Source organism: Anser brachyrhynchus, assembly GCF_964034855.1.
Source record: "Anser brachyrhynchus genome assembly, chromosome: 8".
Classification (NCBI taxonomy): Eukaryota; Metazoa; Chordata; class Aves; order Anseriformes; family Anatidae; genus Anser; species Anser brachyrhynchus.
Genome location: NC_137702.1, coordinates 5502442 through 5529001, shown reverse-complemented (window position 1 = coordinate 5529001; position 26560 = coordinate 5502442). Strand labels below are relative to the sequence as shown.

At 58.4% G+C, this 26560-nt stretch overlaps 3 protein-coding genes across 15 annotated transcripts; 2 read left to right on the top strand and 1 right to left on the bottom strand.

The window, feature by feature from the left end:
* Positions 1-1245: 1245 nt before the first annotated feature.
* On the top strand, positions 1246-14811 carry ACOT11 (acyl-CoA thioesterase 11). Of its 13 annotated transcripts, none has more exons than XM_080603212.1 (19): positions 1253-1280; positions 1434-1529; positions 5340-5412; positions 6931-7123; positions 7952-8021; positions 8800-8850; positions 9913-9973; positions 10402-10503; positions 10814-10949; positions 11048-11204; positions 11448-11567; positions 11665-11809; positions 12597-12652; positions 12779-12845; positions 12918-13001; positions 13088-13221; positions 13472-13603; positions 13674-13800; positions 13883-14811. In XM_080603212.1, exons 1-19 carry the CDS (start codon positions 1261-1263, stop codon positions 14036-14038), a joined length of 1980 nt encoding a protein of 659 aa, XP_080459338.1. In that variant the 5' UTR covers positions 1253-1260; the 3' UTR covers positions 14039-14811. The 13 variants fall into 13 exon arrangements, with proteins under 13 accessions (XP_080459340.1, XP_080459338.1, XP_080459339.1 ...); XM_080603217.1 differs by having other exon boundaries at positions 1272-1280; positions 1430-1529; XM_080603214.1 differs by lacking the exon at positions 5340-5412 and having other exon boundaries at positions 1246-1280; positions 1430-1529.
* Positions 14812-14945: 134 nt separating this feature from the next.
* On the top strand, positions 14946-17001 carry TMEM205 (transmembrane protein 205). The gene is made up of 3 exons (XM_080603232.1): positions 14946-15909; positions 15983-16146; positions 16376-17001. The coding sequence occupies exons 1-3, from the start codon at positions 15780-15782 to the stop codon at positions 16673-16675; spliced, it is 594 nt and encodes a 197-aa protein (XP_080459358.1). The 5' UTR covers positions 14946-15779; the 3' UTR covers positions 16676-17001.
* A 142-nt stretch (positions 17002-17143) lies between these two features.
* On the bottom strand, positions 17144-26556 carry TTC4 (tetratricopeptide repeat domain 4). The gene is made up of 10 exons (XM_080603226.1): positions 24273-26556; positions 24073-24190; positions 23801-23962; positions 23227-23304; positions 22298-22422; positions 21917-22003; positions 21086-21300; positions 19817-19898; positions 18715-18797; positions 17144-17840 (listed from the first exon to the last, which is right to left on the bottom strand). The coding sequence occupies exons 1-10, from the start codon at positions 24429-24431 to the stop codon at positions 17741-17743; spliced, it is 1209 nt and encodes a 402-aa protein (XP_080459352.1). The 5' UTR covers positions 24432-26556; the 3' UTR covers positions 17144-17740.
* Positions 26557-26560: the final 4 nt, after the last annotated feature.

Genomic DNA, 26560 nt, shown 5'->3' with positions numbered 1-26560 from the left:
CCCCATCCCGTCACCCCATAACGAGACCGTCCCACAGCAGCCCCCTCGTGCCGCCCTCCCTTCTCCCCACTGGCACCCACGAGCCCCGGGGCCATGGGCAGAGCTAACGGAGCCTCCCCCCGCTGCCCCCCGGGGCCGCGCGAAGCCTGGGAACAGCCCCACCGCGTTAATTAACCGTTGGGGCGAAGCGCGCCGTGAGGCGCCGCGCTGCCCAAGATCTCGCCGCCGATAGCGCGGGTGCCTGCCGCAGCCTGTTGCCGCGCTCCCCCCAGCCCCAAAATGGCTCCGGGGGCAGGGTCGGTCCCATGGGGCCCCGATGGGACTCAGCCGGCCTCCCAACCGGCCTCCCTCAGGGCAAGCCTCGTGGCTGGCCTCACGGGGAGGACGTGAGCGGCCGCAGCCCTCGCTCAAAGTGCTCCGAGCAGCACCGAAGCGAATAGGTCAGCTTTTTTTTTTTTTTTTTTATTGCTCCGGAGTAATTAAGGGTGTAATTAATAATCGCTGTCCCGGTTGCTCGAGCAGGCTCAGCCCGACACGGGGCTGGGCTGAGGATCCCCGGCCTCTCCTGCAGCCTCCCCAGCGCCGTCCCCAGCCCGACCGCGGCTCCTGCCCCTCTGCCGGCCTCGCGGAGCCGGGGGCCGTCCCTCGTTACTTACTCTGAAGGGCTGCCACAGTCTTTTAACCCCAGTCCCTGAGAAATTTCAGTCGTCCCAAGGAGAATAGCTGCTCGCAACCGTTTGCTAATTACACGTATGGATGTCAATTAATTCATTTAGCTAATTATCCGCTCCGTGAGCATCACGCACCGAAGAACTGTAAAAGACGGGCACGCGGTGGTGGACGGGGAGTGAGAAGCTCGCGCGCGTGCGGGCTCGGAGGTGGGAGCCACGGCGGGGACGCACCTGGTCGGTGCGATGGCTGCAGGCCGTAATTACGGCAGCGCCCTAATTGCCCCGAAAAAACACCGAGCCTGGCCTCGAAACTTTTGTTGGGAGCACACATCGAGCACCTGAAGTGTCTGCAGCGCCCTCCAGCATTTCCCACCTCCAGCCTAAATTTGGCCCCGCCGCGTCCCGCAGCATCAGGTCCAGATGCTGGGTACCCGCTGGGACCACCCGTGCTGTCCCCGGGGTGGCCGCTCCGAAGCCTCGTGATTTTTATTTACCAAAAAAAGCGAGGCCTTGTTTCCTGTTGAGTTTGTTTATTTCACCGCTGGCTTTCCAGTGCTGGGTGTGCCTGTGAGGGGCTTTGTTCGAACTCATGTACGCTGACGGCCAAAGGTTTGCTTATCAAAGCACGTAAATAAAATGCAAACACAACAACACCTCCCGAAAAGCTAACAGGCTGCGCGGCTACCGCAGCAGCACGGCAATTTGCATTTTCTTTCCTTGTTTCTGGAAACTTTTTTTTTTTTTTTTTATGATCCCAGCCAGATCTGCCTCAAATGCAGCGGGGCCAGGGAGCGACCGAGGAAATTGGAGAAGCTCCGGGGGCTGCGGGGGAAAGCCAGCGGGCAGGAGTCCTTCCAGGTGCGTGCCGTGCCCGTGCCCGCTCGGACGCGGTGCCGTGGGGAAGGAGGACGCGGGGAGACGGGTGCCGTGCCCTGCAGCACCCCGTGCCGGAGCACGGCGCTCCCCGGCACCTCCCTGGGTAGGGAAGCTTTGCGAAGCGCTACCTTAAGAAAAGTTGAGCGCTTATTTAAAAGGAAGCAGGGGGTGTGCGCTGGCTGCGTCCCAAAAGCAGCGTAGAACTGGCCTCGACACCCGCACCCCGGGTGCTGGCCGAGCCCAGCGCCGCACGCAGGTGTCCGGACGCCTCTCCTCCTCCTCCTCGCTCTCCTCCTCCTCTTTCTCCTCCTCCTCGTCTTCCTCTTCCTCTTCACGCCGCTCCGCTGCGCTGCAAATGCTCAGCTTCTTCTGGCTGAGGTGAGGGCAGAGGGGACACCCGGGGCGGGGGGGGACACGGGGACACGAGGGACGGTGGCACGCGAGCGGGGCGAGATGCCCTGTGCCACCCAAAGGAGTTTTCATGGCAGGCGTTGGAGCAGTGCCTGCAGTGCCAGCGCTGCGGGGAGAGGGCCTGGGGGGGGAGTCCCTCCTTGCCCCGCTCGCCCAGGGGATGCCCCCTTGCCCTTCAGGCTGCCGGTGTCGGGGCTTTGCACCGAGCCGTGCCGTGGGGCGCGGGGAGGGGGACGCTGGCAGGGAGGCGCTGCACGAGCCCGAGCCGCCCGCTTCCAACAGCCCCAGGGCTGTTCGGGGGTGTGGGCAGGGATGTGGGGGCACCGGGGGTGAATCGGACTCCTTGTGCTTCAAAGGGGGCAAATATTTGTGAAGCGTGGGCATGGGGCCACTACGGGGCCGGCTGGGGTAGCGTGGGTGGACGGATAGGGCGGCTGCATGACACCGTGGTGCTCTTGACCGTGGTGGTCCCAACCGTGGTGGTCCCAATCATCATGGTCCCGACCGTGGTGGTCCCGGCCGTGGTGGTCCTGGCCATAGTGGTCCCAACCATGGTGGTCCCCTCCCCAGGAGAGCCGTGGGGAGCAGGGAGGTGGGCAGCAGCCACGTGCCGGGCAGTGCTGTCGGGCGTCCCCACACTCGTGCCGTTTGTCCCTGTCCGTGTTGGCGGCACCTACAAGGGTTCATGTGCAGCTCTGCTCCCTCCTGGGGCTGGCGGCAGTGGTGCTGGGGACCTTTGTCCCCTGCAAAGCACCCAGGGGACTTTGGCCCCCTGCCGGGGCAGCTGCGGCCCCATTGCCCCCACGGCTGGGGACGGGCAGGGACGGGGCTGGGGGCTGCGGACACCCCCGGGAGTGGAGCAGAGGGAGGAGGAGGATGGAGGGACCCCAGCTGCTCTGGCAGTAGCGAAGGCTTCCCACGGGCTGCTGATGTACAACCTACAGCAAACAGACCCGTCCTCGCGGCCCCCACCGCGTGTGGCCCTCAGGTTGCACTTTCCTGGCCCGACGCCTCACTTTGCTCCACGAAACCCCCGGGGAAGGCATGACATGCGGTCCCAAAAAAGCTCTCGCAGCGTGCCAGGAGCTCACCTCTCCGGCACGGGGCCCTCGCTGCCCAGTCGAGGCGGCAGGATTTCCCTAAGTAGGTCAGGTTAATTTTTTTTAAGGCGTGCAGATTTGCTCGTTACCATGGATATTGTTCAATTGCACACCGATAATCCACCCCCCCGCCCCGAGGACTCGTGTCGCCACTTTCCTTCCCCCCGTTTTTTTCTTTAAGCATTCCCAGGGATGGGTAAGGGCGCACCGCGGGGACGGAGGGGAGGTGGGAGAGCGAAGGCGGACGAGGGACGTCTCGGTTAGGAGCCGGGGAAGATGTTTCTGAGCCGGTGGGAGGACAGACGTGTCTGTCGTGTGCACCGTGCCCCGTTCAGGCCCCAAGGGGGACAGCGCCGGGGACCCCCCGACTGTTTGGGGGTGGCTCACCCATGCTCCTGGGGGCTCAAGGACTTGGGGACCTCTGTGCGAGGGGAAAATGAACAAACATCCCCATTTTCCCTACTATCAACTGCTCCCTGCTATTTTTCCCTACTATTCAACTCAGACTGGCTTCGTGGACACACAGCGCTTGGCACCCCGCTCTCCCCAGCCCCACACCCCAAATCTGTGGGGCCATTCGTGTCTCTGCGCCTCTCCCCCCCTCTTCGGCGGCTCAGGAATTGAACGTGGCAGGAGAAATATTCCGCTTGAAAGCTTTTTTTTTTTTTTTTTTCCAAGGCAAACTTTATTTTTTTTGGTAGAAGTGGGTCACGCGAGGGGTGACAGAGGAAGAGCGGCACCGCCGGGACGATGCATCCCGTTGCCATGGTGAGCCGGGGGCTGCATCACTCAGCGGCCTTCCCCGCCTGACAGCTGAGCAAGACGGAAGGTTTTAATGAGGACAGACACTTGCGAGCTTACTCTCGATAACCTCCCACCCTGTAAATGCCCTCGGTCCGAGCGGCTCCGGGTCTTGGGAGCGCTGCGGCCGTGCGCTTGCCTCCCCTGTACGTGGAAGGCGGGCGTGTGCCCGCGCCCCGAGCAGCCGGGGGATGCAGAGCAGGTGGCTCTTTTATTTTTTGGTCCCCTTCCTGCTGGCGCTGGAACGAGCAAGGTGACACGAAGGGTGCGATCGGGGCCAGGAGCAGCTTTGGGTTTCCAAGGCACGGTGCAGCCGTGGGGCGGGTCGGGGCCACCCCCGGCCACTGCCACCGCCTCTGCCTGCAGTAAACCACCCCCGGGAGCCCTTGGTGGGGAGCTGGGCTCGGCGTGCCCCTGGGCTCTGTGCCGGGAGCAGCGGTGTGGCCGGGGACGGGAGCATCCCATTTGCTGCCCTGCTGTCGGTGTGAGCCCGTCCCGCTGCCAAGGACACCTCGGCCGTCTTGTGACTGCGGCAGCGAAACGCAAGGAAAGTATTAGCGGAGCGTCACCGGCTGTGGGATCGGCCCGGCACCGCCCCTGGGCTCAGTCCAGCGCCCCAAAATAGCCGGGAGGCTTTCCAGCAAACCCGCGAGCGCCGGGCCTGACCCTTGGGGAATGGCAGGTGCGAGCCCAGGCTCTGCCCTCGTCGGTTTTAAGTCCCGCAGCCCCCGGCTGGGGCATCGCGGGGGGCTGGCGGCCTGGGGAGGAAGGGACGTCGGTGTGGGGCGCAGGGGAGAGGGGGGGACACCCCGCTGCGAGCATCCAACGTGCACCCGTGTCTTGTCCCCGCGGTGCTGGCCGGGGACGGACCCTACACGGCCGGACCAGGTGGGTGAGGGTGGCCGAGCCCTCTCTGCTCTTGCTGGATGTCATATTTTCTGTTCGGGGCTGGGCTCCAGCTTCCCCCATCCCTCCTTGGTGGCCGTGGGTGAGGCCAGGACCACCCTGTGAGCATCCCTGCTGCCTGGGTGAGCCGGTGCGGCCAAGCCCCATGCCAAGCCCAGTGCTGACCCCGGTGCCGATCCCGGTGCCAAGCCCCTCCGTCACCTTTTGTCTGTTTACAAGCTGCTGGCAGCAGCCTCCGTCCTGCCCACGCCGCTCTGCTCCTCTGCTCCCGCTTGCGGATTTAGCCGGCTCCTTCCAAACAAAGTGCCCAGCCCCAAGAGCAAACAGCCCCGCCGCCGGCCGAGCCCTGCTCCAGCCCCGCGGGGAGCCGCCGGCAGGTCCTCAGCAGGGCTGAGCCCCCGTGCTGTGGCTAACAGGGAATTTAGGGGATGTGAAGTGGCTGAGCCGTGCCCATATCCCCCCCAAGAGCGCTCCAGCACCGCTGGGGGTGCCCCCGGAGCCCTTTTATGGCAGCGCCCCCAGCCCCCGGGTTGCTGTTCCTCTTTTAACCCCAGCCCGCTCTTCTCCTTTCCAGGTGTCTTTTAAAAATGGTCAAGGGGAACATAGTCCCTGAAGACATCTTGAGCTTCTGTTGCAATGGCCTCCAGGTACCCCGCGTGCCGTGCCCGTGACCCCGGCGACCCCGGCGTGGCTGTGCCGAGCACCCCGCACGCTCCCTGCCTGCCGTGGCCACCGCTCCCCCCCCCACAACACCCGTCCCCGTGAGCATCCCCAGCTGCGGTGCGGGGCCGGGGGGGATAACACAGCATGGCAGCTTCTCCCCAAAATCTTCCAAGCGACCAGCATGGAGGAAACAAACGCAGGGCGCTCTGGCCAGGCTTGCTGCTCACTTCGCTGCAGGAATCTTTGGAGCTCTTTGCTGGCTGGCTCCCCAGCGCCTGCCGGCTTCCAGAAATAGCCGTGTCCTTGCGTGCTGCCCGGGTGGGCGCCCTGGCATGCTGCAAACCAGCCCGGGGTGGGGGGGGGGCTCACGAGGGGGTTCGGGGGCTGCCGACGTCCCCGCGGGACGGGGCGCCCTCCCCGTAGGGTTCGCTCGCCGCCTTCGCTGCCGTCCCCGCTGAGCCGAGGTTTTGTGCCGTTTCTGGGATGTCTTGGACCAGTAGCTATGGAAACAGAGGTCTCCTGCTAGAGCGGCTGCGGAAAAATGCTATTCTGAGAGGCGAGCCCGGGATGGGAGGGAAGGCTTCGCTCCGAGACGCTCACAAAGGCGGCGGGGGAGAGCCGAGGGGAGAAGGAGCTGCCGCCGTTGGGATCTTGCAACGGGGGCGATAAATGGGGGGGACGTGGTTGGAGCACAAAGAGGAAGGAAGCGGCGTAATGAAGCCCAGACGGCTCTCGTGTCTCCTCGGTTGCTCACGGGGCTAACTGAGTTCATCCCTTGTGTAACACGGCCCACTCGGTGTAACACAGCCCATCGAGGGCTGATCCGCCCCCCTGACGGCCCCGCGGCCATCCCAGGCTCTCCAAAACCGCCCTGCGCCGAGCCCTGTGCCGGGCGAGCCTGGAGGCTGCTGGGGAGCAGACCTGGCCCTCCACCACCCCGAACAAAGGCGCCTTTCCCCCGTTAACACAGCTCCATCTGGGGGACCAGGATCCCGGCTGGTGGGCTTGGGGTTTTTTTTTTTTTGGGGGAGGAAGCGACCGGGTCAGCTCCTGCGCTGCACCAGTGCTGATGAACTGCCTGGAAGCTCGCTCCAAGCAGCCAAAGAGCTCTTTTTTTTTTATTCTTCTTTTTGCTGAGGTCTGTAAAATTCCTCCTGGTTGCCCTGCTCCCTGTTGCATTCAGAACATTTTTATCCGTTTCTCCCCAGCGATCCCCTGCTGGGTGTCCCTGGTGCCCAAAGCATCCCGCTCCGCCGGGCAGGGGCTTGCACGCGTCCTCGGTCCCGGGGGGGTTTCTCCCGTTTGTGCAAAGGGAGCCAAGGAGAAGATGCCCTTTGTGGTGGCGGATCTCCTCATGCAGCCAAAATCTGGGACGCGAAAGGCAAACAGCAGGGTTTGAGGGTCACCCTCCCAAGGCTCAGCGCCCCCGTAACGCCCGGTTCCTAACGAGGCCGGGCTAACGACCCGCAGCCCCGTGCCAGCGTCTCGCCCCTCCGCCGCAGGGCTCGACCTCGCCGCCGCCGCCGTGCAGCCGGGACCCGGGGGAGCGCGAGGAGGCGCCGGGGGCCATGGGCGGCCGCAGCCCCACGGAGGTGCAGATGAGCCAGCTGGTGCTGCCCTGCCACACCAACCACCGCGGCGAGCTCAGCGCCGGGCAGCTGCTCAAGTGGATCGACACGGCCGCCTGCCTCTCGGGTAAGGTGCCCAGGCACGTTTAACCCACGGGTGGGTTTTGGAGAGCTCGGCTTGCCCCTGGCACCCCGGGTGGGGAGGCAAAGGGGCCGTTCCAGGACGCTTGGAGCAGCACGGGGTGATGGAGGGCAGAAAGGACAAGCGGATGCATCCTCCTGCAGGGTGAGCGGGGCCGGAGGGCAGGCTCCTGGTGCTGGGAGACGTGGGGCTGCGTGCAGGCGGCAGCGTGCCCGTCCCTGCCCCTGCTGCCCACGGCGGCGCTGACGCCAGCCAGGCCGGGCACGGTGCCAGTGAGCTGAGTAATGAGAGCGGCCAGGAGCAGGACGGAGGGGGAGGAGGCTGGCTCTGCAGCGCACGCGGCTTCGTGGGGCCACATCAAATGCAGCAGCTGCTTCCCCCCCAGACACCTCCCGCTTCTCCATAGTCGGGGTGCAGCCAGAGCCAGGGCAGCACGAGGGCTGCCAGGGCAGTGGGGCAGTTTTGCAGTTCGAGGGTGGTTCTGCGGTCCTGAGGGCAAGCCGAGCCGGCAGGGTGGCTTTAAAATGTTTGTGCTGCTGCCATCAGCTGCTGCGCATCTCCGCGGCCGGGGCCAAACCACCAGCGAGGCAGAGCGACGTGGCTGGGAGCTGCAGCACGCCCACCCCGCGGGGCAAACCCTGGGCGAAACATTCACAAATCCCCAAAGGCTGCCAGCGGCTGGGCAGCCTGCCGGCGGGGAAGGGGGCAGAGGCAGCAGCAGGGCTTTGGAGGTGCCCGCCCCCCCCAGACACGAGGCAGAGGAGCGAGGCACGCCGCTGCGGGTTGCTGACGCCGTTTGTTTTTCCTTTCCAGCCGAGAGACACGCCGGCTGCCCGTGCGTCACCGCCTCGATGGACGATATCTATTTTGAGCACACGATTAGGTAAATGCGCTGCTTTCTGCCCGCTCCCGTGGCCGGGGCGTGCTCCTGATGCCGCAGCGCGGCCGGGCGAGCCGGGGCCGGGCTGGGCAGAGCCTCGCCGTGCCGAGAGCTTCCCACCTGGGTGTGTTACAGCACCCTGCTGCCACATCCATGGCTGTGCCGGAGCGGAGACGCACGGTGCCAGGTTCTCGGCACCTCCGTCCCCTGGCCGGTGGCAGGGCTGGATGTGAGCAAGCAGTGTGATAAAGCATCCATGAACCCGGCCAAACCTGGGAAACCTGCTCCGGGTCTCACCGTCACCCCCAGGAAGCTTTAACCCCCCACTTTTGTCACCTCACAGCCACTGCTGGTAGCTGGCACGGGTGAGGACGAGCCACCCCGTGCCGTGACCGTGTGCTGCCGCGGCACCGTGGCGTGGGGACGTGGCACGGCAGGGTGCTGCCGTGCAGGATGGATGGAGCTGGGCAGGGTGCTCGCACTGCCGAGCAGGGAGGAGGCAGCAAAGGGACCTTGTGGCCAGACTGGATGAGGCCCCATGCCCCACGGTGCGGCATAACACCGCGTTATACTGGCAGGGATGTAACGTGGGGCCACGTGAAGCCTGAGAGACCTTTGGGGAGCTGCAGGTTGCCTCTGTTATCTGTCCTCCTCCGCGCCTGGGTCTGTCGCTTAAACACTAACCAGCTGCATGCCGAGTGCTCCGCATCCCCCAGCCCTGCCCTGTGTTCCTGCCTCCGTCCCTAACCGCCCCGTATCTTGCTCTTTCTTTCCGCACCAGCCAGACGTATATAAACACCCCCGGGCAGCAGCGCGCGAGGAGCGGTGTCTGGTACGGACGTTCGCAGCCCTAGAGTAGCCGGAGCGGCCGGCATAACGCAGCGCTGCCGTGAGTTGGGAGCATTAACCCCACTGACACGGCCTCGGGGCTGCTGGTCTAACCCCGCTAACGCCCGGGCACGCCGCGGCCGGCGCCTGCTCCGGCCAGAGTGACCTCGCAGAGCTTCGGGGGCCGGGGCTGCCCCCCGGGGCTGCTGGCAGCCAGGAGTCGTGCGTGGGGACGGCGGAGGTGGAGAGTGTCTCCCCGTTTCTGGTTTTGAGCCCTTGATGGTGCAAACATACGGAGGCAGTAACAGGGCTCATTGTTCCACTTCGTTTTCCAGCATCGGTCTCTTTTAGAGGATGAGGAGCATTCCCGACCTAGTCACACACTTATTAAAGACTTCTTCCTCTTGCTGTTGCCAGCGAGCTGCATTTGCTTATTTGCTTAGTCCCAGCCTGGCGTGCGTTAGGCTGCAGCTGTTCCTGTGTTTACCCTGAAGCCTACTGAGGGCTGGGAGGGTTGCTCCAGCAGCTTGCTGCCAGCAGGTGTTTCAGGCGCGAGACAGGGCAAAACGCCCCTGGACGGATCCTGCCCTCTGCCACCTCCCGGCACCGCAGCGCGTTCGTCGCTGCAGGCCCTGCGAGCGCTCGGGGCGCGCACGGCTTCGGGGCCGCTCTGGCTGCTGCCAGCCGAGGGGGTCCCCACGCGTGACCCCAAACAGGAGGACACCAGGGGCAGGAGGAGGACAGGGAGCCGTTTGCTCTGGCAGGAGCGCGCGTGCCCGCGAGGCAGGGGGTGCATGGTCCCCCCCTTGCCCACACCCCTGGGCAGCTCTGCAGCCCCTCGGGAGTGCCCAAACCCGGGCACCTGTTTGCACGTGGCTGTTTGGGGGCACGACATCTCCCCGCCGGGCTGAACACCAGCAGGCTGGGGGGGTCCCTCAGCTCAGCGGGGTGTCCCCGTGCCCGCTGGCACTCACACGTCTCGGCGGGGAGATGCTCGGTGCTGTACATCCGTGGGACGTCATCCTCCGCTCACCTCTGTGTTCCTTCCCCTCTCTGTCTTTTCCAGCGTGGGGCAGGTCGTTAACATCAAAGCCAAAGTGAACCGAGCCTTCAACTCCAGCATGGAGGTTTGTATGGCACAAACCCTGTTTTCCCCCTCCGCCTGCCCTGTGCACCCTCGCTGTCCCCACAGCTGCACCCTCATGAGCACTGCAGCCGCGTGCACCATACCCGCACATCCCCCCGGGCTCCAGCTCTACCCCTCATCCCACGCAGCTTTTTGATAAACACCCGCTGATGCTCGGGCACCAAACCGCTCCTCCTCCTCCCTGCCCAGCTTCAGGATCCCAAACATCCTGGAAACCTCTGTGCTTCACGCCCTGCTTTAAATGCAGGCTCCCCCATCCTTCCATGGGGGGGATATTTGGGGTGAGGAACCCCCGTGGGTGCTTCTGCAACCCCCCTGCCCCGTGTCGGCGGTGCTGTGCCTGCGTGCTCACCCCCCCAGCCGCTCGCCCCCGCGGCTCAGGGGCCCTTGTGCTGTGCCCCCCGCCAGGTGGGCATCCAGGTGAGCTACGAGGACCTGTGCAGCGGGAAGCACTGCAGCATCTGCAAGGCTTACGCCACCTTCGTGGCCCAGGGACCCCCCGGCACCAAGGTAAGCGCTGCTCAGCGAGCCCCCGCGCCCGGCCAGCAGGGAACCAGCCTCTGTGGCAGGGACCGGGGCTGCTCCCTTATCCACGGTGGTTTTGGGTACACGTTGGGGTGCTGGGGCTATGGCACGGAGGGCGCCTGCCTTGGAGGCAGCAGCAATGGCACGTCCTCCACGTTTCCCTCCGGCCCCTCCAGCTACAGCACAGCCCGGCCACGCTGGCAGGAGTTTGCCCAGCTCCTCTGCGCTTGGTTTGGGATGTCGCAGGGGTGCTGCCCCGCATAGGGCACCCACCCCATCCATCGCCCGTGCCCAGGTCAAGCTGAAGCCGCTGGCCCCGCAGACAGAGGAGGAGAAGATCGAGCACAGCATCGCCGCCGAGCGCCGCCGCATGCGGCTGGTCCACAAGGACACCCTCAAGGACCTCCTCACCCGCAGCCCCCGCGAGACCGGTACCGTGCGTCCCCCTCCCGGGGTGGAGCAGAGGGAATTGGGGTGCGGGGCGCGGGGGCAGCCGTGGTGCTGAGCCCCCTGGTGCCCCCCCCGGCAGAGCTGGAGACGCGGGACGGCAGCGTGGTGGTGCCGGCCGAGAAGACGCGGGTGGAGAGCGTGGAGCTGGTGCTGCCCCCGCACGCCAACCACCAGGGCAACACCTTCGGCGGGCAGATCATGGCCTGGATGGAGAACGTGGCCACCATCGCGGCCAGGTGCCTGCAGGGGGTGGGCAGCCGGGGTGGGGGGGCTGCAGCTGGGTGCTGGGGACCCTTGGGAGCCGGCAGGGTGGCAGGGCTGGGGCCGGGCACAGCGCCGGCGGGGTCGGCACACGGGGCGCAGCACAGCGGGGAAGGGCGAGCTCATGGCACGTGCAGGTCCCCCGGCGCTGACCACGCTGGGAAGGGGCGTTTGGGGTTCTGGGGCACGGGTCCCATGGGATAACGCCCGCCCCGCAGCCGGCTGTGCCATGCCCACCCCACGCTGCGCGCCATCGAGATGTTCCACTTCCGCGGACCGTCGCAGGTCGGGGACCGCCTGGTGCTCAAAGCCATCGTCAACAACGCCTTCAAAAACAGGTGGGTGCCTTCAAAAACGGGTGGGTGCCCGCAGCGGGACCCCCGGGCCCCCTCCCATGGCCCCCTGTGCCTCACCCTTTCTCCGCCCCCTGCCCAGCATGGAGGTGGGGGTCTGCGCCGAGGCGTACGGCCAGGAGATGTCCGTCAGCAGAAGACACATCAACAGCGCCTTCATGACATTCGTGGTGCTGGACGAGGAGGGCCGGCCCCGCACCCTGCCCATGGTCGTGCCCCAGCCGGGGGTAAGGACCAAAGCCCCCAATTTGTCCCCAGATTTGTCCCCACCACGGCAGCTCCGGGCCCCGGGGAAGCGGCAGGCAGCTGCCGAGCCCTGAAAGGCTCCGATGGTTTTGTGTGCTCTGATCTGCTGCAAAACAAACGGCGTTTTGTTGGGATGGAAATCAGATTGCTCAGCGGCAGTGAATTAAATCGATCGCTCCGTGTAACTGCTAATAGAGTAGCAGGCCTGCCCGAGCAGAGGTGGAAACGCGTTAGCCATGCAAGGCTTCGCAGAACGTTGCCTGTGAGTTTGAGCTCAATGTTCCAGCAATTTCAGGGAAAGAATGAAAACCTATCAGGTTGTTTTCACCTTTCAAAGCATTCTAATCCATAATTTGCTCGGATCCAAATATTTTCGAACGGATGTCACACAAACACGGCAGCAAAGCAGACATCCGTGTGTCTCAGGGAGAATCGCAGCGTGAGCAACACAGCTACAGCCTTGTGCTGGGCTGAGCCGTGTCCGCACACCTGGTTTTGGGGCCTTAAAGCCAGGATTTCTCTCTGTCCTGCTTCCACCAACCCAACACATTGCAGGTCAGGGCAGGGAGTGCCGGGATTTCCCAAACCCCTGCTGCTGGGGCTGCAGGGACATGAGCTGGTGGGCTCCAAAAACGGTTCCAAACACACCAAAATGGTTCTCGGTTAACCTCTGGCAGGCGTGGGGCTTCAGCCCACCGAATGTTTTCCCCAAAAGCTGTATTTTTACCCCCTTTCCTCTTACCCTGCTGTGCGTTTCCCATTGATCAGGACGGAGAGAGGAGGTACAGGGAAGCCAGCGCCAGGAAAAAGATTCGGCTGGACCGGTGAGTGGAAAAAACAAGTGGGGATGGAGGGGGGAGAGCAGGGAGCCGGGAGATGCCACCCCCAGCACTGAGGAGCACGGGCACAGTTTGTGCCCCGCCGTAAGGAGAACGGTTCCCCTCCTGCAGGAAATACGTCGTGTCCTGCAAGCAGACCGAGGTGCCCCTGTCCGTGCCCTGGGACCAAAGCAACAAGGTAGGGAGCCTGCGGGCAGTGCTGCCTCCTGCCTGGGGCACCTCCAGCCCCTGACGTGCTGCCCTGCCGCAGGTTTATCTGAGCTACAACAACGTCTCCGCGCTGAAGACGCTCGTAGCCAAAGCAAACTGGGCGCTTGCCAGGGAAAAGGAAAAGGTACCAGCCCCTGCCCTGGCCCCTCGAGCTGCCCCCAAAATGGGGACGTGCCATGGGTGCGTCCCAGCCCTGCCCTGTGCCCCCAGGTGCGGATATACACGCTGGAGGAGGACAAGTTCCTGTCCTTCCGCATCGAGATGTCCGTCCGCATCGCCGCCGGCCAGGCCTTCTCCCTGCTCTCCGACCTGCGGCGCCGGCACGAGTGGGACAGCCACTACGCGTGAGTGCTGCGGGGCGGGAAGGGACCCCTTCCCAAAAGCACATCCTCGAGGCTGAATGTCCCTTTGGGTTTCCCTGGGAGCACGTGTTTCACGTGGGAGCTCTGCTCGCTCCTCGAACCGCACGTCCCCATCCCCGGGGCTGGCGGCTGCACGTAGGAAACGTGGATTTGGGGTCCCCCCGTGGCTGGCTGTCGGTGCGCAGCCCGTCAGCGCCTCTCCACGTGTGACCGGCGCCCTCCTGCCCCGCAGGAGCGCCGAGCTGGTCCAGCAGGTGGACGAGGACGACGCCATCTACCACGTGGTGAGCCAGACGCTCAGCCACGAGAACAAGCCCCAGGACTTCGTCATCCTGGCGTCGCGGCGGAAACCCTGCGACAAAGGGTGAGCGGCGGCCGTTTGCATCCCCGTCCCCGTCCCTGTGGCCCGTCTCACCTCCTGCCCTCCTCCCCAGGGACCCCTACGTGGTGGCCTTTCGGTCGGTGACGCTGCCCACCCACCCGGCCTGCTCCAGCTTCACGCGGGGCGAGACGCTCTGCTCCGGCTTCTGCGTGTGGCCCGAGTCGGAGGAGGCGAGCAAGGTGAGCCGCTGCGGCCCTGCCCCGCGCACGCCGGCCCCGTCCCGGTGCCCGGCCCTAATTCTCCACCTCCCGCACGCCGCAGGTGGCCTACTACAACCAGGCGACGCCGGGGTACCTCGCCTACGTCACCACCAACGTGGCGGGGCTCTCCTCCAGCTTCTGCGCCACCTTCGAGGCCTGCGAGCGGTTCCTGCTGAAGAACAAGGACGACCTGATCGCACGCCTCAGGGACCTCTAGGCCGCCCGGGGGGGCTTGGAGGCTGCTGATGGACGGACGGACGGACGGACGGACAGGGGGCTGGCAAGGAGGAAGGGGCACCTCGGCGGTGGGACGGGGCGCTCGGGCCCTGCCTCCCCGTGGAGTTTGGCCCGAGCGAGGTCAGAGGGACGAGGACGGAGGGGCGTCACGGGAACGCGTCGCCCTCACACCGACATGTCACACACCTGGCCTTTTTTTTCTCTTTCTGTTTCTTTCTAATTTTATAAGCTGCTGTACAGGACTCGATTTTCTAGTTCGATTAACGCTACTTGAATCTTTGTAGGATCCGAACTCTTCCCCAAACTGATTATTTTTTTTTTTAACTCTTTCTTTATGGGGAAATGTTCTCACAGTGGTGGGGCGGGCACAGACACGGAGGTGCCGCTGCCCCCAGCACATCCCGGGCCAAGACAAGGCTCTGGGGCCCTGCTGCCCCTCGACTCCCTGCTCAGAGCAGAGGGCGATGGACACATTGGGTGGAAAATGGGATGTTCTTGCATGGTTTTGAGTTTTTCTCAGCTCTGGGCAAGCCGGAAGCAGAGGCTGGGCTGCCACCGTGCCTCCGTGCTGGAGCTGTGCCTCTCCCACATCCAAAAACCCGTGTTTTCCACCCAAGATGCTGACAGGACGCCTGCGCCGAGCTGAAATCCCGATCCCATCAGGCTGCCCTGCGGTCCCGCTGCCAACCGGGGCCGCGGGGGCACGTGGAAGGAGCGGCAATAAAAGTGCATTAAAAGGGAAAAAAAAAAAAATAATGACCTGTACATCTGCTCGGGGGTGGCGGTGCTGCTGCCCAGCCATCGAGCGCGGGACGTGGGGAGCAGGTCACGGACATGGGGCCACGGACACGGGGCTGCTCCACGCTGCTGCTCGCAGGGGATGGGGCCGGGGGGGCTCGTGCCCAGCTGCCCCCCCCCATCGCCTCTGTAGGCGGTCCCCAGGAGGGTGCTTTGCCCCCAGATAAACCCGCGGGCGCCGGCCAGGTGCTCGCAGCCCTATCGCTGCCGTATCTCAGCCCATGGCCATCCCCTGCAGGGCCTCCACCGGGCTGCCGCCTCCCCCCGCCCTGTTATCACACGAGATAAAGGCGTTTCGAGCCGGCCGTGGAACCAGACATTCAATTTTTACAGAGAGTCCTTATCTCCCCCAACTCGGGGCGATCCTGCCCCTTTATCAGCGGGATGCGAGCCACCCGCCCTGCTTATCGCTAGGGATTGCTGCTGGTGGATTAAGAGCAGGGAGCGATGCTTCTGCCACAGCATTAAACTTTAACTCACCTCTCCTCCTCCTGAAGCACTACGCTTTTACTGCTGCGAGGTCACCATCAGCCTTGGCCTGGGGTGCCGGGGGTGGCATTTCCAGCTCGTCCCCAAATGCTTTCGGTAGCTCCTTCACTGCCACCTTCCTCGCCGGGTGCCAGCGTAGGGTTTTGGGGTGTTGGAGGGGAGCTGGGGCAGGATTCCCCCAGCAGGGACTTCTCCCCGAGGAAGGTACCTCTTTAATACCCGCAGCGTGGGCAGGTTTCCGATATCTGCCCAGGCTTTTTCTTTCCCCCTTCTATTGACTCTGCTTGCTGCCAGGGGTCAGAGCGGGCTTTGGCTGGACTTTGCTGAAAGTCCACCCAAACCAGGCAGCGGCCGGGTGCTGACGCAGTGCCCCACCTCCGATATAAGGGGTTTGGAGATCGGGTTTGCAGCCCGGGTGGGGTGGCTTGGCTGACATGGAGGGACCCGGCCCCGGCCAGGGCACGACGCCGACCAACGCGGAGCCCACCAACGTGGTGAAACTGCTGCACCTGCTTTTCCTCTCCACCTTCTGGGGAATGCAGATCTGGGTGACCTTCGTGGCGGGTAGGTTGGGGTCCCCGCACGCTCCTCGCCGTGCCTCTGTGCCCGGGACCCATTTGCTCTCCCCCCCCGGCAGGGCTGGTGATGCGCAGCCGCCTCCCCCGCCACACCTACGGCTTCATCCAGAGAGAGCTCTGCCCCTACTACTTCCACATCGGCTCCACCTGCGCGTTCCTCAACCTGACCCTATTTGCCATGTACCACCCCAGTGAGCTGCTCAGCGAGGAAGAAACTACCCAGGTAGTAGCCTCTTGCTTTAAAAGGCCAGCTGGCTGCAGCCCGAAGCCCTGCCCCTGCGGGGGCCCGCTTCATTCCGCTCTGCTGGGGCTGCTCTGGGGACGGTGACGAGGCCCACACGTGGCTTTGGTTAAAAGAAAGTTACCCTCCAGCTTTCAGCGAGCCTGGTTAAGAGGGGCACGGGAGAAGTTTAATCCGCCGCGTTTCAAAGCAGGCGTTGCTCCCCTTGCAGATCGTCGTCTTCTTCGTCTGCGTGGCCGTCTCCGCGCTGAACGCGCAGTGGTTCGGGCAGGCCACCTCCGACATCGCGGCGGACATGCACTGCATCGAGCGCGGCCGCGGCCTGGGGCAGGAGGTCGGGCTGTTCGCCGGCGAGGCCTGCAGGGAGCTGCGCGCCTCCGACCCCAGCTACGGGCAGCTGGCCCGGCAGCTCGCCCTCTACCGCGCCGCGTCCGCCCTCTGCAACCTCTGCTGCATCGCCTGCAACGGCTTCAGCCTGTACTACCTGGCCGCCCACCTCTCCGCCTTGTGAGCGCCGCTGTGAAGTGACCCCGAGTTTCGGAGTTTCGCCATCCTCAGAGATGCCTCTACTCAGTTTGTGCATAGCGCAGCAATTTAGAAATAACTAAACAGAACGCCCAACTGTTTACTTTCGTTCGAGCTGTCAGAAGCCAGAACTGGAAAGAGAAAAGTCCTCTGTGACCTGAGCAGAAGCTTTTATGGCTGAAGAGCTCTTTGACGCCCTCTGAGCTTGATGTGTCTAAAACTGCAGCCACTATTCACCAAGGTAGCTTAGCGATAGAGAAATTTGAGATTCGGAATTAATTGTAATTAAAAGTGGAAGCTCCTACAGAAGCACAGAAGGCTGCGTTGCCACTACCAGTTAACGTGATGGATGAGGCTGTTGGGTTGGGGTTTAGAATTACCGTTTGTCATTCGCTTTTAGTATTTCATACAGGGAGAAAAAATGATCACCGCATTTATTAGGCAGGAGTCAATCTGCTTAAAATAGACGCCTTTATTTCCATTTCATGTAGGTAGCAAAAGTCGGTAAAACACACCGCTCCAGACAAAGAGCTCTGATTTACTCAGGCTGGCAGCAGAGCTGAGCGGTGAAAAAAGCAGCTGCTGCTTAATCCTCAGAGCTAGAACGGCCCATGCAGGAGCCCGACCGCGTTCAGCTCGTGGCAGCAGGCAGGTACTCACCCCAGACCACTGCTGTTAAACCCCGGCAACTACAACCCACCTCAGAAGGAAATCCGTGATTTTTCACAGGTAAGTACATTCCCAGCTGCTGTTGCTTCAGCTGCAGCCAATGTTTGGCACCGTTTCAGGTTTGTTTCAAAACCCCATGCAGCCTGTCAGAGAGGAGACCTTCTGCAAGCCAGCTGGGTTTCTATTTAAACAAATAATCCCCTCTTGTAAGCCCTTCGTTCTCCTTCTATGCTTCTTTGCTGGAAGTTTCCCCACGTGCCAAGATTATTTCTCCCCTGAAGTGCACGAGGTATTTTTGTGCAAGCAGAAGTTTGCATTCTGTAGCTGAGATAGAACAGAAACAACTGTTTCTTGCACCAGATTCCTTGTTTCATTCTCACTGTTACAGTCGATGCACCTTCCTGCCAGTGAAGTACTTCTTGGAGAAAGGAGAACGCTTCACAAATGCCAAAACTGTCGGCGTCCCAGCCTTCACAAAATACCTGCAAAGATTAAAGAGAGTCCCCTTTGGTTTTCCTGTGTCTGGCAAAGCATTCTGCAAAGCAGGAGACTTCTGCCCAGCTCAATAAAGGCTGACGAAAAGCTTTTGGCTGATTGGCAGAGCCTTTCATAGCTGGGACTACACACATACGAGGAGGAGCATCTTATAAAACAACGCTTCTCCCAACAACTACTCCTAATTAAAAGAGAGCTGTTATTCTGTCCCTGGAAGGAGGCTTCTGCATCTGCCCGTACGGCCTGAAATCTGAGGGCTCGTGCATGCTGCTGTTTTACGGAGTGCCAGTTCAGACACGGTCTGCAGCAGCAGGACCAGAGCTCTGCTCCCCGGGACAGACCAAGGCACTGCTGCCGCGCCGCAGGCCTTCCCCAGCTAGCTACAAGACGGTGCAAGCTAACAGCACGAGCTTTACAACGTGTTTTTTTTTTTTTTCAATTTCACAAACAGCCGATTCTTTTCTCTAAATAACCGCACAACACTTGAAAGTCAATTCCTGAGAGTGAAACTGTGCTGCATGCTGGGTGGGGACCTGCTCGCACAGCGTTGTGAACAGTAAGAGCATTGTTAACCTTCAACACGCTCTCTTTATACGCTGCTGCTCGTGTGTAGCCCAACTCGCCCTTCCCAACTCTATGCAGCCCTGGAGAGAGCTGCGCATTTTTTTGGAGGGAAAAAACAAAAAACAAGTCACTAAAGCCGGCCACAAGGTCACGTGGTCCTGGTGTTTTACATCTTCCCCGCTTTGAGACGGCCACGAGTTAGGACTGTTAAATCAGAGGAGAAAACCGCCCTTAAAGCACAAAGCTTGTACCTTGTGCCTTTGTGCTCCCGCTGGAAGCGAACAGGTACAGCCTCACCTTTGGTGCTGCAGCGCCTGTAGCAACGTCTGCTCTGGGTTCAGCTCATACATTTCTGCCCTTTCTTCGTCTTCAAAGTAGAGCTGAAGAAATTTGGGAGGGTTATTACAGACTTCAGATACAAGAAGGCAAACTACTACGCTGTTGAAAGCCCAGGAGCAGCACACCACAGATCTACTAGAGGTTTATCAGACTTCCGTACCTTGAACTGGCTGCGTCACACGCTGTTTTCAGCCATGCATACCGCTTCGTGTAAATTCAAAGTCTTCCAGGTACAAACCAGCTTAGCTTCTTATGGCAGTGGCAGCAGGAACACAAATACAGGGGCTGCCCCTGTGCTTTACAGCAAAGCAATCCCAGCCTTCTGGGATTTCACCTTTTAACAGGTTAAATATAGCAATGGGAGGAATTAAACTGAGTAGGTTTTAAAGAAATCCATTCGATTTGTTTAAATAGAAGAGATTCAGATCTGGCTGTGCCTTAGATTGTAGGTACACGCACACAGCTACAATCCAAGTTTCTAATCTGGTAAGGTACACAGATGTTGTCCTTTTGGACCTGCCTGCCCACCGCACCACCGGCTGCCCTGCTGCCTGGCACGTGTCAAGTGGAAAATGAGACAAACATCAACAGCTTTCTAGGTACAGCTCCTGAAAAGTTCTCCAAACCTGCTGTAGCCACAACAAAACCACATTGACTTGATGGGTTCAACTGGGTGGGTGTTTAACTCACACCAATTAGATCTGAAAGTAGTCTCTTTTTTTTTTAAAAAAAGTATTTTATCATTTGTATTGAACAATTTCACCACAATGAAGTGAAAAAGCAAGCAGCTTACCCACTCGATAGTCTAAATCTCAATTATTGTTATAAAAATGAGAATCTAGGCGATATCCATAAATACCTTCGACCAAATACAACGTAAGTGCAATAAAAAAAAAAAAGTACTTTGGAAAATGTTCGAGTTCACAAGTAAACGCAGATCTCCAAATCCTTATTTCACAGCCACGTATGGTAAACAGATAATGGAACCATTGCTTTCATACACACAAAGATGCTTAATATCACAAACAAACTCAAATAGAAGGAAAGTCAAATTTCTCACCTCAAGATTGCCGGGAAGGTATTTTCTTTCTAAATCCCAAGGAGGTAACTCAGCAAACATCACCGCTAAATGATCAATAAATCTAAAAAAAAAACAAATGGACTTGTTAGCTTAGTGTTCGGTTTAATTTGTACAGTTGGCATGTGAATAATGGTAAAAATACGTTAACAAATCAGTCTACAGACTGAAAATAAGTTTAGATGTCTACAAGTTTAATAGCTTCTTCCTTTGAAACTCATTGCTTTCACCATGAGACCAAGGCCCTGGTTTAACTCACACTATTGGCTTCAAGCTTGAGCAGTGCAAGAGCAAGTTATTTTTAATTTTCGTTTTCACACTGAAAAAGGTGTAAAAATAAACACTGTGATTTTTTAATCTACAACTGATTTTCCTTGGTCCCATCAGCACCGTGCTTCACCAGATCAGCGCTCAGAATATGCTCATGTGTCAGTCACTTGTTTATTTTGGTACGTCGGGAGAACTGGAAGCACCAGCTCTTGGAATTTGTTCCAAGAACCCATTTTCACTTTCTTTGGTCATGAAAAGAGTACTGTGTAAGAACTACAGCTTTACTAATCTGTTTGCACTGTATTTTCAAGCTGTAATGTTGTTAGCGGATCTGAGGGATGCATATGTCCTACAACAAAATGTTACAAATTCTGAGTTTGTTTAAACTTGCCAGACCAGAAACTGAAGTTTATGTCGGGAAAGTGGAAGTCCCTTGCCAGTCACTTGCTTACAGTCTGTAAGGTCTACAGCACTTCAGCTAGCCCTAAGAAAAGCCTAATGGCTCATTAGTGATCATGAGAGGCTCCTTTATGGAAGCATTTTACAATTTTTTTAGTTTAATCCTCTTGTCAAGACCCACATATTTGGAGGGTTTCAAAACAGCACAGTAGTGAACCTCTGAAATCCATGCATGCAGATGGGTCACAAACACCGCTGCCTAGTGGTGTAGGCTGGCAGTGTACGCCCCTTTAATCACACTCACTAGACATGTATGATGTGTTTCTCTGAACTATAAACGTATGCAATATCTAGGTTTTGGCCCTCATATATTTTAAAGCAGCATTTGTAAATCACAGATCCCTTCCAACCTGAATTATTCTCAGGAGGTCATCCAGCACAACCTCCTGCTCAAAAGCAGGGTGAGCTACGAGATTCAAGCTCTGGAGCTACTTCAGTGGTATGACACTGTTTCACTTATGGGCCGTTGACATTTACTCAAACTTTTCCTTCATGCCAGAATGCTGCTGACGGTTCATTTACCTGGAGTTCTCATGGAAAGCCTCAATGAAGTCTGTCTGCTCGTGCTCAGGATACAGAAAGAGGACAGGCCAGTTCAGGTTGCCATCAGCATCTAAGTGCACCTTGGCCCCCGTGGCATTGTCAGAGTGGAACCCATCTAAAGATATCTCAGCCAGACCATCCGATATTTCCTCTTCATCATTCGAAGGTTCAAGAACCAGCTTGATATTTCTTTCCTAGGGGGAGGAAGGAAATTAAAAAAAAAAAGTATATGCGTGGAGATAAGATCAGAAAAATTAGCAGTAAGTAAAAGAACAAGTTGTGTCACTCTTGTTAATGAGTCTGCTCTTAAGCATACCACCAAAAACCTTCCTACAGTATCAGACTTGGGTGACTGGTCTTCCCCATAGATTCCAGAACCTCATCCAGGCACCCAGACTGCTCATTAAATGAATGATGAGAGGTAGGAATCCAGAGGAGTTAGCGTGCTGAGACAAAAGGCCTGGGAAAACATGGGGAAAGGGATGCAGCTGAAGTTCTGTTCTTTGGGACCTAGCAAGCATAACTTCAGCGTGCAACGACATGCAGCAGCTCCTGAGTGCTCCTCTTGGATAGTTGGTCCATCTCCTAACACTAGGTTTGTATTTTGCATTAGTTGTTACCTAAAATGTGGTAACAGTCCTGGGAGCTGAGGCTAGAGCCAAGCATGTGAGGAGAACCATGGCTTTATCTCGGTGTTTTTGGCACTAGCCCTCAAATCTGCACAGGAAAACAAATCCTTAGAGGCAAACAAGAGAGTTCTTAAGGGAAAAAAAACAAAACTAAAACACACAAATCCCCGCACTGACCCACCTTTATTGCTGCAAGCAGAATTTCCTTTTGACCTTGTTCTTTCTTCTCCATCACTTTTGCTTTCCTTGCGTCCCGCTCCTCAGCTCGCTGCGTGTAAGAGAAGATTGCACCACGTTCAAACACAGCAAGTCACTGCCCATCATTACTCTGCTGCTGAGTGGAGAAGTCAGCCTGAATCTCCAGAAAGGCTCCAGCTCTTTTCCCTCCACATCTCAACAACACATGCTATGCAGAACCACCTCTCAGTTCTGTTTTGGGAAGAAATTACACTACGGAGAAACTTGCACAGAGTACTCTTTGGCCAAAGAGTTTCTAGACGGAAAGCAGGCAGAACCCATCCCGAAATAAGCACAGTAGATGCTAGACTGCCATAATATTTACCTTTAATTTGTCAGCTTTAGCTCTCATTTCCACAAGCTTTTTCTCTTTTGAATCTATTCGCAAGCCCTCCTCACACCATGCTATTGCTTCAGTGAAATTCTTTAGCTCCATGTGACAGAGAGCTCCTGGAAGGATTAAGACTTTAAGTGTCTGGTATTGGAGTCAGTATATAACTACTATACAAAGTGGTTATAAAGACAGCTTTAGGCCTAGTGCCTTCAAAAGGCATATACAGCAACACATGCTATTGTTTTGCGGGGTCATGTTCAATCACAGACTTCCAGCAGGTATGGTAAGCCGAGAAGAACATCTAAGACATCTTAGCAGCTATAGCACCATTTGCTAGTCTAGTCACAAGTCTGTGAAGGATGCTAGCAGTGTCTGTTATGAGCAAAATTTCATCATCAGAATTAACATTTTAGTATGTCTCAACAGGAAAAATAAAGCAGTAATTTACATGGAATGAGGAATACTGAAAAAAACACAACCCCGCACCAAAAGCAAATATTGTAGAAAGCAGCAAAAGTTATGCTATCTTCTACAGAAAAAGGTCCGGTGAATGCATCTTTTACAAATAGGGAAACTGAAGAGCAAAAAGACAGCACTTTGATTGAAAATCCAATACAAAACACAAAGCTATGTACTGGAGAGAAACAGCAACAGCAGAACAAGAGAAGAGATCTAGTACCGTAACTGCTTTACTTTTCTGAAATGAATGCAGTCCTGAAAGAAAGCATGATGCACACTCAGAGTAATTTAAGGTTTATAAACAGTTACTTAAACCACAGAAACATGCAGTGAAAAAAAGCAACAAAAGTCTACTCTGAGGTTTGTAACTACAAGAGTAACAAGTAAACACAACATACTTAAAGCTGTTTTGAGAGGATGTTCCTTGCACTCCATGCAGGAACACGCGCTTTAACACTGACCTCTTACGATTGCTTTGAGATGGGTGGGCTTCAGCTTTTTTGCTTGGATTGCATCATTGAGAGCAGAACGGTAGTTACCTATAAACGAAGCAGAACTGCTTAGAAACTTTGATTTACACTTCAAATCCAAGCAGATCCCTAAGCAACAAAATAGCTTATGTGGAGACTAATCCACCACTTCTACAGTCACAAGGAAACAAGTGGGGGAAGAAGGAGCAAACCTAGAGCAAGAAGTGCAAGGACAGGAATCAGACAGGTGAAAGATAAGCAACGTGACTGGGCAGATGATCTACCAACAGCAACATGCAACAGCACTAAAAGGCCAAGAACAGCCTCTTTGCTGTAGCAATGGTGTTGGTAGGACGGGTGGTAGCTTTGGGAGGACACAGAGTGGCAGAATCTGTTGCTCCAAGAGATGCTTGAGATCAGTGCAGGCCCTGCACACAGCTGGGCTCCAGCGTGAGCCAGGTTTTCAGGGTTCCAGACGTCTTTTTACCACAAATAAGCTATTTATCATGCTGTATTACAAGAAAAGGAGGAGAACATAGAGGGAAAGCAGCTCCGGACCCCTCACCCAGGTAGAAGTGTGCGGCCCCCCTGTTGGTGTGCAGCACGGCGTTCAGCTCCGCGTCCTCGCACTTCTTCTTCAGCCCCTCGCTGTAGGAGACGACGGCCCTCCCGTAGTCCTTCTCCCTGAAGTACTCGTTGCCCTCGTTTTTGTACATCTTGGCCAGCTCTGCAAGGCGGCACCAGGGCAGCGGCCTCAGGGGGGGCCGCGCAGCCCCGCCGCCCCCCGGGGCACCCCCAGCGCTGAGGGGCGGCCCCCGCCGGCTCCCGGCCCCAAACCTGCGGGGTCCTGCTCCTCGTCGAAGAGCAGGGACTGCAGGCAGGCCAGGTCGGGCTGCCGCGCCGCGTCGATCTCGGCCGGGCACCGCTTCATGAACATGGGGATGGCCTCCAGCTCCTGCGGGGCACACGCCTCGCCTCAGCCCGCGCCGCCACTTCGCTGCTCCCCCCGCCTCCCTCCCGCTCCCCCGCCGCCTCACCTGCTCCCAGGTGTCCGGGTTGAAGCCGCCCCGGTACCTCCGAGCCTCGCCGCTCTCCTCGGGCTCCGCCATGGTGCTCCTGAGCCCGCCCCGCTCCTCACGGCCCGGCCCCATCCCCTCAGCGCGGCACCGCCTCAGCCCGGCCCCCACCGCCGCCATTTTGGCCGCCCAGCGGCTGAGGGGCTGCGGGACTGGTGAGGGGGTGCCGGGGCTGGAGATGGCAGCTCCCGGCCGGCTGCTCCTCGGGGGCAGCCCCTCACACCCTGCCCTGTTTCCTTATGCAGCCCCAAAAGCCTCCGTCCCGCTCCGTGCCAGGCGGGAGATGGGCAAACGCGGTGTGGGTGCTGGTTTTGTGGGTGCTGAGGCAAGCGCTGCTCGCCTGTGGGGAGCAGGTATTTCTCTCTTAGCAGGATGGCTTTAAATAAAGGCTGTGCCAGCCCATCCCGATGGTTTGGAAGGGTCTCGGCTGCTCCTTGTCCTGCTTTTAGCTCCGTGCTGGCAGCACAGGGTCTGCTTTGGGTCTGTCAGCAGCAGGTGTGCAGGGCGGTGGGAGCGGCAAGGGGGAAACCAGAGCATCGCTGGACCCTCGGGAGGGACAGAAACAGCTTTTCTGAGGCAGGGAAACGAGCAGGCTTCACCTTGTACAGCTGCTTTGCAATGGTTATCAGTCCTGAGATAACACTGTTAGGATCTGCAAAGCTCCTCACAAGGCAAGTCAATATTCACGTGAGAGCTGCCTTACCTCTGGCTTACGGCAGAGCTTAAAGAAAAAACACAAACGAATAAGCAAGTCAATAGCAAGATAGGAAACAGCTAATTCTTTGGCTGGATACTTTGGGTAAGCATCAGACTGCTGCACAGATTGCTGTGAAGGCTCCAGCACACGTGATGACAGCTAATTACGTCTCTTACACACACACAGACCTCCCATGTGCACATCGGCTGTGCAGACGAGCATCCTCTTAGCACGGACAAGGAACAGCCCGATGGCTGAGCTGGGACTGCAAGCACAAGCTGGTTTAGAGCAGGAAGGGAACTGCATGAGCCTACCAGCAGGAATAAGCCATTTTGTACAGAGAAAGTGCATCCAAGACAGTTTCTTTACTCTCGAGCAGGAGCAAGCAGGGCCCCTGTGTGCGCAGCCCCTCTGGAACTTGGCTCCCTGAGTCAGGTGCAATTTGCTGGAATTTCCCTGGTGTCAGTAAGAGCCCCCCAGCTTCCCCCCACTCCCTTGTCCAGCAAAGCAGATGGTGATATGCCGGGAAAAGAGCCAAAGCTTGCACCCCTATGAATCATAACAGCTTTTGCTGAGTTGATAACTTTACCTCAACAAGTAAGGCCATTGCTGTGACCTTACGCTGCTTGTGCACCTGCGTGTAACTGCAGTATAAAGCAGGTCTTGAGGGCAATGGTAGACCACACTGATGGGACAGGCCCTACACTGCACCACAGGGTTACGATGCATGCTGCACTCATGCAGAGGCTTTCAGCAGCTGGTTTGTCTCCCACGAAGATGGCAGACGGAGCTGATCCTGCCTCAAATGGGGGGAAGGATTAGACGACCTCCTGAATTCTGGGAACACAAGGAGAGCAGCAGCTCTACCCTGAAGTCCTACATGGCAGTGGCCATGTAGGCAGATCCAGAAGCTGCAGCATGGGGCATGGCAATTCTCTCCAAAGATCTCCCTGTCCAGGGCTGGATGGCAGTCACGTAAGGGTTCATGGGGAGATGACAGCAGTGTCACAGGGATGGGTGCATGCTCAGCATTTAGCACCATCAAATGCTTGCAGGAACAAGGCTGGGAAGGATCTCTCTGGGCAAACACATAAATTAATTTACACATAAAATTATGTGCAAATTAAACTCCACATTCACAGAACTTGGGTGTCTCCAAAGAGAACAGGCAAGCCAGGGAAAGGCACTTTCCTTTCCCACCCTCTGAAAACACTACACTTAAAGAATTCAGTACCTGAAAAGGGTGAAGGGCGGGCTTTCTGACTTCCCCTGTTGCAGCCTCTGCTGGGGCTTGCGTGGGCTGTAGCCAGAGGGAGGAATGTTGTTCGAACAAAAGCAAAGCCCATGAAACCACAGGGACAGCCCACGGGGGAATATGGCCTGACCCTACTCAACCCATCTCCTGGCGCTGCTGCAAGATGCTGCGGGTGGCTCTGATGTGAACTGGATATGGCTCTGCTCACCCAGAGCCATCGCTGACAGCCCACAGCTCCTTAAGAAGGAACTGTTCAGGCCTACTCAGTGCAGCAAAAATGACAGATTAGGAGACAGG

Coding starts and splice junctions, on each gene's coding strand:
- ACOT11 (XM_080603206.1), top strand. CDS start 6,498: ATGAACTGCCTGGAAGCTCGCTCCAAGCAGCCAAAGAGCTCTTTTTTT. Junction 9,974..10,401: donor CCTTCAACTCCAGCATGGAG/GTTTGTATGGCA, acceptor GCCCCCCGCCAG/GTGGGCATCCAGGTGAGCTA. Junction 13,604..13,673: donor CGGAAACCCTGCGACAAAGG/GTGAGCGGCGGC, acceptor CCTCCTCCCCAG/GGACCCCTACGTGGTGGCCT.
- TMEM205 (XM_080603232.1), top strand. CDS start 15,780: ATGGAGGGACCCGGCCCCGGCCAGGGCACGACGCCGACCAACGCGGAG. Junction 15,910..15,982: donor CTGGGTGACCTTCGTGGCGG/GTAGGTTGGGGT, acceptor CCCCCCCGGCAG/GGCTGGTGATGCGCAGCCGC. Junction 16,147..16,375: donor GCGAGGAAGAAACTACCCAG/GTAGTAGCCTCT, acceptor CTCCCCTTGCAG/ATCGTCGTCTTCTTCGTCTG.
- TTC4 (XM_080603226.1), bottom strand. CDS start 24,431: ATGGCGGCGGTGGGGGCCGGGCTGAGGCGGTGCCGCGCTGAGGGGATG. Junction 23,305..23,800: donor GGCCGCACACTTCTACCTGG/GTGAGGGGTCCG, acceptor CTTCGTTTATAG/GTAACTACCGTTCTGCTCTC. Junction 17,841..18,714: donor CAGGCGCTGCAGCACCAAAG/GTGAGGCTGTAC, acceptor TAATCTTTGCAG/GTATTTTGTGAAGGCTGGGA.